General features: G+C 29.3%; 1 protein-coding gene across 3 annotated transcripts; it reads right to left on the reverse strand.

Moving 5' to 3' along the window:
• Positions 1–5445: 5445 nt before the first annotated feature.
• On the reverse strand, positions 5446–7382 carry LOC137810639 (RING/U-box superfamily protein). 3 transcript variants are annotated; one of them, XM_090298265.1, is made up of 3 exons: positions 7116–7382; positions 5756–6603; positions 5446–5630 (listed from the first exon to the last, which is right to left on the reverse strand). In XM_090298265.1, the coding sequence occupies exons 2-3, from the start codon at positions 6591–6593 to the stop codon at positions 5569–5571; spliced, it is 900 nt and encodes a 299-aa protein (XP_090154391.1). In that variant the 5' UTR covers positions 6594–6603; positions 7116–7382; the 3' UTR covers positions 5446–5568. The 3 variants fall into 3 exon arrangements, with proteins under 3 accessions (XP_090154391.1, XP_068468123.1, XP_090154390.1); XM_068612022.2 differs by having other exon boundaries at positions 5756–7381; XM_090298264.1 differs by lacking the exon at positions 5446–5630 and having other exon boundaries at positions 5676–7380.
• Positions 7383–11743: the final 4361 nt, after the last annotated feature.

Genomic DNA, 11743 nt, shown 5'->3' on the forward strand with positions numbered 1-11743 from the left:
GGACTTTCTAATTTGAAAATTAATTTTAACTTTTGAAATATACAATTCAAAAGTTAATTTTTTTTAATTATATATTTTGAAAGTTAAAATTGATTTTTAAAATATATAATTCATAAATAAAAACTGACTTAACAAAATGTGTACAACAATCTAAACAATTTTAACTTCTAGATTATACACTTTAGATATTACAATAACAAGTCTATGTTTAAACAAAAACGTTTTGTTAACACCCTCTGCACTATGACACACATTTGACGTTGTCAATGTGACAAAAAATGATGACGTGGTAAGGGTAATTTTGTGATTTCAGAAGCATGTCGGACACTGCTCATCTGAACTCTTGTCCACCACCACCGAGGACTTCTCTGGTGACGCTCATCTCCATATCCTGGTTTTGCCGCCTCCTCGACAAGTTCTTCTGCTGCGAGGCCGAGTTGAAAGTTGTTGTTTTCATAAGTCACGACTCCTCCCAGATCGCCAAACGAGATCGTCATTGTCGTGCTCGACGTGACGACGCACCGGGAACAACTCTGTCGCTAACAACAAGGACCGTGTGCGGTCGCTGTCGTAGACGATGGCGCGAAATTGGTTAGCGTCGAAAAAGATCCACACGACTCTCAGAACACTGTCATTTGATGATTTGACTGTCAGAATGCCCTTCGCCGCGAAGATCGAAGACGAAACTCTAAATTTGGGTCATATATTACATTGGTTATTACTAAGAACCGATGTATATTACACCGGTTTTTACTAAGAACCGATGTAATATGTATATATTACACCAGTTGTTACTAAGAATCGATGTAATATAGCTTGCGCTACTCATTCGCGCACAATCTTATTCCACTACGTCATTGTTACGTCTGCTGCGTCAAATGTGTGTTACTTTCAGAGAGTGTCAATATATCAGTACTCATATTTAAATGATATTCGGAAGATTTATAATAAATAAACAATGATAGATAATAAGTTAATATAATCAACAGATTAAACAACGAACACAAAATAATGTTTTAAATGTTTAAGGCTGGTATGTCTTTATTTAACGAATGGAATTATTGTACTTTATTTTAATATAACAATCCATTGTTTCATATATTTACTTATTGATTTTGGCAGTAATCCCTTTTATTTCAAGACGTGAAAAACACAAATGTATAATGAAATACAGAATTTAAAAATAAAAATAAGGTACTAAAACATTAAAAAAAAAACAAGTTTTATAGGCTAAACTTTTCGCATATTTGCTAAGTTAACATGTATAATTGATTATATTAAACATAATCGATCGATTATGTATTATTAAATATAATTGATCGTGTTATAATCTTTTCTTAATATTTAGGAAATTATTAACTGTGTTTAATAAATATAATTGAGTATATATTTTATTAATTTTTTAATATACTTAATATTTTTTATTATATAAAAAGAACAGTTAAAATAAAAATATTAAAATAAATAAATAAATTTAAATTTTCGTGTTTTATAAAGTAGTTTATTTTAATTAATTGTTTTATATAATTTTTGTATCTTTTAAAATTCTATAATACTCTTTATTTTAAGTTAAATTCTAATTGATATTTTAAATATACTAATTTACAAATAAATTATTTTATTATTCAGAAATTTTTTATTTATTTATTTTCAATTTCCCCAATTTAAACATGTTCATTTTCTTTTTCTTTTTTTCACTCCTTTGTTTTCTAATCTTTAATATTCTCCTTTGGTTTTGTTAATTTTTCATCTAGGTATCTAAAAGTCTAAAGATTGTCTTGGAATTGAGTTTGAAAAACATAACACCAAGATTAAAGTTTAAACGCCAAGATTAAAGTTTAAACAATGCAACACAAGTTTCAAATGGCATATAAGGGAGTTATAAATCTTTTTAATCTTTAATTAAAAAATTCTACTAATTATTTCCATAAATTATTTTTTTTAAATCTCATGCAAGTATTAATTAGATAAATGATGGATATTTAGCTATAGTCAACTGTAAAATATATTTTTTTTTAACAATATCTTTGAAAACTATCATGCACACACTTCATACTTACCAATTACACATTTCATACTTACCAATTCCTTGAACTTTAAAGTTATTATAAGAAAAGTTTAGAAAAATAAATATTCAGTTTAAAAAAATAAATATTCAACGTTCATGTTATGTAATAGAACATCATAATCAGTGGCTTAACTACCTCCTTTGACAACATGTTAAGTGTTAACTCGTACCTAATATAATATCTCTTAATAAAAAACAACTACATATACATGTGAATAGTTGGTATGGTTTTATAAGAGATGCACCCAACCACCTATACTAAACTATGTTTTCTTTACCATAACAATAAAAAAAAATTAAAGTCAAATATATATTTAAAAAGTTATTAAATAAAAACTAATTTTAAATTAAAAAATAATTAATGACTATGTTAAATAAATTAAATATTATTTTAAAGACTAAACAAATTATTGATACTTTTTAATAATAGAAATTACTTTAAATATTAATAAGTTTTTTAGTTTCTGAAATAATATCTAATTTAGTGGATATAATGATTAATTATTTTTTGTTTTTAAAATTAATCTCCATTAATGATTTATTTTAGTTATTTTTTTATCAAAACACCAAGAAAAATATCAAAATTTAATTTCTTAAAGTGTAATTCATAAATTATTACTAGTAGGTTTTGCTGAATAATGGAGCACATATTTTTTTATATGTAATAGATTTGTTAAGAATTTAAGTATAAGTTTAAATTTTTACATTAAATAAAACTAAAAAATATATTATTTTAAATTAAAAACAATGTCATAACATCTTATATAATTTATTTATATTTTATTAATATGGAATCTTTCAGTATATCTTTCTATGAAATCTTTTCAGTATATTTTCTAAAATTTAGGATGGACTTTGATGAGCAAATATAGTAACAAATAGGTTATGTGAGATTTTCTTAATGATATTTTTTAAAGAATGAGCAAATTGCTAACAATATTCCAAGTCAAATGGTTATTCTTGAGAGAGTGAGTTGGATAAAGGAAGTTTTCATTTTTAAAATAAGGTTATACAATAAAAGTAACCTATATATCTTCAATAAAAAAAATTACAAAACTGATTTATATTATTGTATATACTTATAGATCTGAAGTAAATCTAAGACTTTTCAAAAGTTAAGACAAAATATATTCAAGTTTAGTTTTTATGCCCTTATTATGACACAATAAATTAATTGTTATGTTTAATCATAGTTAGTGTAAATTTTAAGAGAATTATTATGTTTAATTATACATTTTACTATCCAATTACTATTATTCTTTTTATAAGTTTTACCATATTATTAATTTGTTTTTCGAGCATTATATAAGCAAGGTTTTAACTTTCTACTGCTAGAATTAGTTTCCTGGATATTTTACTATTATATTATTCTTTAGTTTTTATGCAATTTTAACATCATGTTAATAATAAAAATATGACATTTCTAAAAGTCAATGATAAAACAATTTCGATAATTTGTTACACATTCGATAATATGTGTAAAATAATAATAATAATAATAATAATAATTCATTGATAAAATATACAAAAGTCAACAAATTGACCGTGTAATTTTAACAAGTAAATAGGTTTGAGTTTTTTTAAAGGATTTTAATTGTTTTTTAAATAAAAAAAGGTTGTTTGCAATTTCAATTGTATTTTTAAAAAAATAGTATGATTATAAACTGATTTATGAATTTGAACATTTATATTTAGATTTTTTTAACTATTTTTCACTCAATGTACAAATATTCCTTTTTTTTGTAAAATATTAATATGATTAAAGTAGTTTATTTTAAGGGTTATATAGTTTTTTATGCTTCCAAAGTTGTTCGGTATTAAAATCGATACTTCTTAATCTTGTTTAGTATTAGTATTAGTATCCTAATATTTATTAAGTATGTTAATTTAAAACTAAGAATTACTATATTATTTTTGAATTAATGTTATTGATTTGATAGTGTCACATGTCTGTGTATAAACATACTAAAATAATTAGTTGCACTAATTTAAAACTAGCAAAGTTACAAATTCATTAAATGCTAGGATAAAAGATACAGATATTTTTTTACAAATATCAATTTCAATATGAACAAAAGTCAAAATAAAATTCTTTAACTCTTATTTTAAGATTTATTTATCAATTAGATATAATTTTACCCATTATAGTTAAAATTTTTAAAAAATATTAAAATGGATAAACTATGTTAAAATATTACGACTTATTTATTGTATTGAAATATGAAATCATATGAATATGACATAATTTATCTATTTTAAAAAAATATTTATTTTAATAATTAACGTGTGAAATTACAATTGTTTAAAAAAAAGAAAAATCTTTATTTCTTATCGATTATCGAATAATTTAAAAAATGATTTTTCTTTCATAAATGATTGAATTTTCACATTTGCCGCATTCGCACCAACTACTCATAACATCAACCAAGTTTTCGATGAAAAATGTTAGGATGTGTTTGGCATTTTTTTTACTTTTATATATTTTTAGTACTAATCAAACAACACATTTTGCTTGTTTTTATTTCAAGGATTCATGAAAAAAGAGGTTAAAACAGGTAAACAATTGGTTTTCTTAGTTTTCATCCTAAAAATTTGCAAACAAATAAAAAAGATCTTTTCGATTGAGACCTAGCAGCACAACCCCACCAGCAACCACTGAAGAGTCCACACATTTCAGTTTTCCCCATTTGGTTTGGTGTGCTATGCCAAACCATCCAAAATCATAACTTCAATAGATGGTGTCTTACACAAGAATGACCAAACACAAGAAGGAATAGAATCCTCCCTTTCTAACTTTCACTTCTTTTTAACCCAAGAAAAAGCGAAAAAGCAAGCCTCCACAGAAAACCACAGCATCCAAAAAGCAACCCCAATTTCACTTCACTTCACTTCATCTCCCTCCTCCTTCAAACAACTTGCTAATCAAAACCACTTTTCACACTTAAACGAATAATCACATCACATGGCATTAGGGGCCCACCTTCAAATACTATCTCACTTTACTCTTTTTCCTTACACTCTCTACTACCTTGTAGCTTTCTCATTAACTCTCTGAGCAAACCAGGTTGATTGCTTCTGCTCATATTGGTAACATAACATGTATATTGTATATTACAAACAAAAAATGGTTTTTCATACAGTTTAATTTCTGTGCATAACACTGTCATAGAATAATAACGTTGTCAGTGACAATAGGTAAATCTGATATATTTATTATATATGATGACTGTGATTGGATAATAATATAAAAATTCTTTGTACTGATTTAACATACACTATTTACTTGAGTTTTTGTGTCCTATAGGGAATAGTGTAGGTTTAGTTTTCCCTCCGTCCTTTTACCATAAAAGTTAGTGTAAGGTTCTGTGTGATAAAATAAGGGTAAAAAAATGTTTATTGACATTCAAAATGAAAAATAAGTACATATGTATCATAGGATAAATACATAATACAACACACATGATCGATTTAAGAGTTATATTCCTTCCGCAGACCAAAGATTAATTCTTGTTCAAAGAGCATTGCCTGATTATGTTTATGGCACAATTTACAAGTTCTGTAACTACACATATAAAAAAAGTAAAATCAAAGTGTGAGATGAAGCAGAAGCTCAAGAAAAGGATTCCTTCAGTGAAAATATGAATTAGTTAAAATACAAAATACAAACTAGTTTCATGCATCAAGTACCTCTGGCTTTATTCATCCATGGCAAAGTTGCAGTGACAGTAGAATTATGAAAATGAGCTTCAGATGAACCGGATAATTTATCTTTCCTAGACCATTGCCAGATCTTGGAAACAGAAAAGCTTTCACCTTTTCTTGCAAGGTTGATTTTCTTGCCCTCAATATCGGCATCAATGAAAGAACTTCCATTTGGGGCTGCTCTTCCGTTCAGTTGTCTCATGCTGCAACTGCTCCCTCCATCACCTCTAGGAGGGCCTAAAGCCACTCTCAGATCTGAATCAGCCACCACATACTGAAAAGACCCCATTGAATAGCATCTCCTCACATCCAAATTTCCTCTACTGCTCTCACTTTCACTTCTCTCCACCCCATCTCCATTATTAGAGCTTCTAAATTTTCCAAGCCTAACAGAAAACACCCTTTTCCCATTCAGTATGTGACTTTCTACAGTTTTGTGAAAAGAACCAACCCCAACCCCAACTCCACCACTGCCTGACACCCCATCTTCCTCAAGTTGACTTTCAAAGTCAAAAGCTGAGTTCTCAAAGGCAAAGCCTGGTGAATACAGAGTCCCTCTACAGAGAGGGCACGTTGAGTTGGACAACAACCATGTATCTATGCATTCAATGTGAAAAGCATGGTTACACGTGGGCAACAATCTCAATTTGTCTTGTTCCAAGAACTCACAGAGGCAAACAGCACAATCAAAAGGCTCTTTCAAGCCTATAATCTCTTTGTAAAAGAAGACAGGGAGGGCATCTATGAAAGCCTGATCCAGGCCTGAATCATGAAGATGGAAGAGCTGTTGTAACTGTCTCTGGTAAGCATCTGATTCGGACATGTCAGGGTATCTGTTTGATTGGGAAATTGATGAATTAGAAGACCTGTGCTTTATGAGAAATCTAACAAGCAAGTGAAGGAGACCCAAGATGAAAAACACCACAGCTAAAATGACTATGATGAAAAGAATTGCTGGGCTTATTTTGCTCCCCGATGAAGAAGCTGGGGATGGAGCTGATTGTTTCTGGTAGTTGGAAACATAAGGCACCGAGGGGGAAGAAGAAGATGAAGAATATGGAGAAAGAATAGGGGGGTTGGTGAAAACACCATTGCTGAGAAGGATTTGAGAGTGAACCCTATACATTTTGAGAATAGGATATGCAAAATTCAAATTAGACCTTGTTTAGACTTTGAGGTTGGAATGTGTGCGTGAGAGAGAGAAAGAGAGAGAGTGGCACCACTACCACCCATGTGGTGGTTTTGAAGAAAGTTATTATCTTTGCTTGTTTTGGGATTAAATCCAACTCATACATTGAGGAAAACTAGCAATGATAGGCAAAAGAAAGCATTTAAAGAAACATGCCTGAGAAAATGTCAACGTTGCAGTAGCAGTTGACCAACCACATAGTTGTTGAAAATTTGAAATCTTAGCAGACACCTGACATGGGTTTCTCTTCTGGGGGAAAAAGAAACCCTAATGATGATAAAAATAAGGAAGTGATGATGAAGAGTGCATCTAATTCTGCTGCACCAAATCTAATGCCATTAGTGGCCATGTGAAAACGAAGTCACTTCCAAAACCCAAGGTTTTTGGGTCCCCTACAACTGCACACTATAGTACACACCATAGGCCTCACCTGACCAAAAAAACCAATATGTTAGGCAAAATTGTCATTTTTGTTCTTTCACAAGTTGAGGAACTGTTGCTTCATACACATGTCCCACATTTTCTTCTCACTAGATTGCCTTTACAAATCACGGAATTTCTTTCTCCACCTCCGTAGTTTCTTCTACATTTTCATAAATTTTCTAATTCCAAAATCACCCTTTGCAAAACATGTAGGTTTTTATTTTCATTTCCAAATTCTATAATTTGTATACTTTCTGAAATCTTTAGAGTTCCAAATATATTTTCGAATCAAAAAATATATTCTGAAATTTAAAATTTGAAATACGATGTAATTTTTAAATTCTATAATTCATAATATAATTTTGTATTCTAAGTTTACAAATTTAAAATATATTTTCAGAAAATACTTTTTGAATTCTACAGTTTAGAATTTTCGAATCTAGAAGAAGGAGAAGAAGGGTGTCAATGAAGAAGATGAAGAAAAAGACAAAGTTGTCATTCACTTCTTATTTGGAGGTGTAGGAAGAAAGAATGGAGGTGAAAGAAGAAATCACCTAAATATTATTGGTCAAAATTTGTGCTTTATTATCTAAAAGAAGCAAGTTCTTCCTGCACCATATTAATTCTAACATGCACCTATTATTTTTGGAAATTTTCAAAATTACTTTCTATTCCGGATTTGAAAATCTGTAATTTACAAATTCTATTCAAAAGTTTCAGAAAAAAAAAATGCAAAATGCAAAAAATACATTATGAAAAAAAAAATCAAAACACAATCTAAAAATGCATTCTAAAAAAAATCGAAATTCAAAAATATGTTCTAGGAATCTAATCCCATAACACAAAATCTAAAAATACATTATGAAAAAGAATATCCAAAATTAAAAAATGTGTTCCAGAAATTCAAATCTATAACAAAATCTGAAAATGCATTTTAGATAATAATTTCCAGAATTCGAAAATATATTCCAAAAATTCAAATTTGGAAATGTATTCCAAAAACAAAAGTTTCGGAATTATTTTTTATTCACACCCTTATTTTATGTAAGGTTATTTTTATTATTTTGCAAGGACATTTCGTCATTTTTGTCATCTTAATTACAGATTAGTACAAGCTGGAGTTGATATGGTGCAGGAGAATTTGACTCCAAAAGAGGCAATTGCTTCCTGCACCCGATCAATTGTGACTGGCACCCGACGTTTTTTTAAAAATCCTATTATGCCCTTGTCTTCTTCACTTTTGAAAATATTTAATGGTAAATGTGCTACGGATGAAAATATCCGGAATGCATGAAATGTGTTACGGATAAAAATATCCGGAAGACATGGAATGTGTTATGGATAAAAATATCCGGAATGCATGGAATTGTCTTCTTCAATTTTGAAAACATTGAATGGTGAGGTGCAGAGTAACTTCATTGCAGAAGAAGTGTTTTTAGTGTGGTTGTGGTCGGACATTATGCAACCCCTTTGGTAGCCTACACAGTCCAAAACCCAAAAACATTATCCCCGTGTTCCTTAAAACTATGCACTGCATTGACACTATTGGCCAGTTCCTTATGTTTCTATATTCTTCAGATCACTCCAAACTTTATGCAACCCCTTTGTTTTCGTTCAAACTGATGCGGTCCTAGATATCATCGTCCAAAAGTTTGGACTTTGTATTATGGATGAAGGCATCCGAAACTATTGTATTTACTACGGACAAAACCATCCGCAGGTTTCCATTTGTCCCAACTTTCGGACAAAACTATCTGCAGGTCAAACAATGTATTATGGATAAAAATATCCGTAGCTCAAACCATCAATTCTGGATAAATATATCCGGTATACAAAGTTGAATTTCGAATAAATATATCCGGTAGGCACACATGAGTTCCGAATGAATATATCCGCAGGCATACATGAATTCTGAATAAATTGATCCGCAACATTTATTTTGTCTTCTCCGACGATGCTTCCTTCTCCGACGTTCGCTCCTAGGTTTCGCTGCCTCAGAGGTCCTGCTCTGCGACGGTGGTGTTCCCTCGACGGTGCTGCCTGCGACGGTGGCTGTGACAGACGAAAATAAGTGTTGCGTCGTAAGGTTCACTGCGGAAATGAAGAAGAGAAAAAAATTTGGGTGCAGATCTCTCACTAACCAAATGTCAATGTTAATTAAGGGCAGTTTAGTCTTTTCTTGTTTACAATTGGGTGCCAGTCACAAATGATTGGGTGCAGGGAGAATCAGCCCCAAAAGATTACATAAAGCCTAACACGAAGTTGATCCATTCAGCCCAATTAGTCAAAGCCCATTACTGTTCAATGTAGTAGACTTATTAAAATTTTTGGAAATTATAATGTTAGGAATTATTCGAACATGATTGTTTTTCTAAGAATAAAATTTTGTGATCAAATAATAATGTGTTATTTTTATTAAATGCTTTAAGCCTTTACCATATATGAATGATTTTTTATGCTCTAAATTTTTTATTTTAATTCGGAAAAGTTGAACTCTTATTTTTGTTGGAAAAAGATCAAAGGTGAGAGACACAAAAATGCATCACAAAATAAAAAATAACGAAATATGTAGATTTACTTTATACTAAAAAAATTTACCAACGAATTTCCTTAATACAAAATTCCATGAGTAATGCATAAAAACCACGGTATTAACATTACCAAAGAATTTCCAATGGTACAAAACTTGTAGGTAATATAAATGTAACTACTTTCTAGACATATTTTTTGTTCCTAGGAAAATTGATTTGTGGGTAATTATTTATTGTTAGAAAATTGTGATAATTTTATCTATTGGTATGATTTTATGGGTAATGGATACCTTCTATATTAATAGTGTGGTGGAAGGATAAAAATTTATAGATGTGTTACATGTTGTAATAAAATCCATGAATAATAATTATTCTAATATGTGCGAAAAACTTATAATAGTTTTTCTAATGTGTGCGAAAAACTTGTAGCATCATGGACTACAAAAAATACACGCAGTATATTTAATCAATGTTGTATTTATATTTATATATAATATGTATTCAATGTAATCTCACAATATTCAATATAATCCAATGCAATATAATATACAATCATATATCATAATATTTAAATATAATCTACATCAATTTCAAACATAATCTAAAATTCAAATCTAATTCTAGTAAGATCTAACTTAACACCTTATTCAAAACTTAAAAGATAAATAATCCAAAATATTAAAATAAAATTTAAATATAATATTACAAGTTATCTTCTTTCAAATAAACACTACAATTTTATTTTTTTTATATTGTGGCGGTTATTTTCGTATAAATTGGCGTCTATAACCGCCACAATATACGCATGTGGCGGTTTTCCAAACTGTTATAGAACTGGCCGCCACAAAGTTTGATGTGGCAGTTTTACGCTACCTGTCGCAACACCCGCCACTTTAACACTATGTTTAAAGTGGCGGTTTTTATATGTTAGTGTCAGTTATAACTGTAGCAATTTAATTCATTGAAGAAGATTATGGCGCCATTATATAAAATATAATGTGGCGTTTTTAACTGACATAATTTTATTTATGAATAAATTAAATTTAACCACCATTTTTTTATAATTTGGTTTGTACAATTAACCTAAACATAATATATTTTCATAATAAAATAAAATAATGTATAAAGTTATAATCATCCATTCATTTCATTGAAAATCAAAGCACACATAATATTATTCAAAAGTTGATACGTAACTAAAAATTAAAACATATAAAAAGTTCATACATCCCTAATCAAGTTTAAAATTAAAACACATAATTGTTCAAAAGTTCATACATCCCTAATCAAGTTTAAAATTAAAACACACATCACTAATCAGTTTTGCTTCCAGCACTTGATCATATTATTTGATTAGGTGATGGAGCACCACTTCCATTACCTGATGCCTGAAATAAATAATTTGAAGTTAATGAATATGAATATTTATAATTATAAAATAAAAGACGTCAATAAATATATAAATATATTAATACATCATTGATGAATGCATGAACCAAATTAGCTGCCATTGCAACAAAATGTTCTATCAAATGGTTGAACTCTCAACTACAACTACCACATAAATTCCAAACAGCATGAGCATTTGCATGTAATTAGGATGCTTACTCAAGAGGAAGATTTGATGTATGTCGTGTTATGATCAAGATATGTATGCAAAAAGTCCAACATATCATCATGATCAATACATCATCATCAAAGCAGTCCAAACACTTACCCCAATTTCCAGCGCCTCATCATTCACATATGTGCCATTTTTCCTCTTATGTGTGATCTTCCACATTTCAGCTCGTCCAATATTCTCACCAGTCTCAATTTTCTATATATTCA

This window comes from Phaseolus vulgaris, chromosome 2 (assembly GCF_051622355.1).
Source record: "Phaseolus vulgaris cultivar YP4 chromosome 2, ASM5162235v1, whole genome shotgun sequence".
Taxonomy (NCBI): domain Eukaryota; kingdom Viridiplantae; phylum Streptophyta; class Magnoliopsida; order Fabales; family Fabaceae; genus Phaseolus; species Phaseolus vulgaris.

Excerpts from the sequence above, each read along its gene's own strand:
- LOC137810639 (XM_068612022.2), bottom strand. The coding sequence starts at position 6,896 with ATGTATAGGGTTCACTCTCAAATCCTTCTCAGCAATGGTGTTTTCACC. Across the intron at positions 5,631-5,755 it reads ATGGATGAATAAAGCCAGAG|TTACAGAACTTGTAAATTGT; the intron begins GTACTTGATGCA and ends TTATATGTGTAG.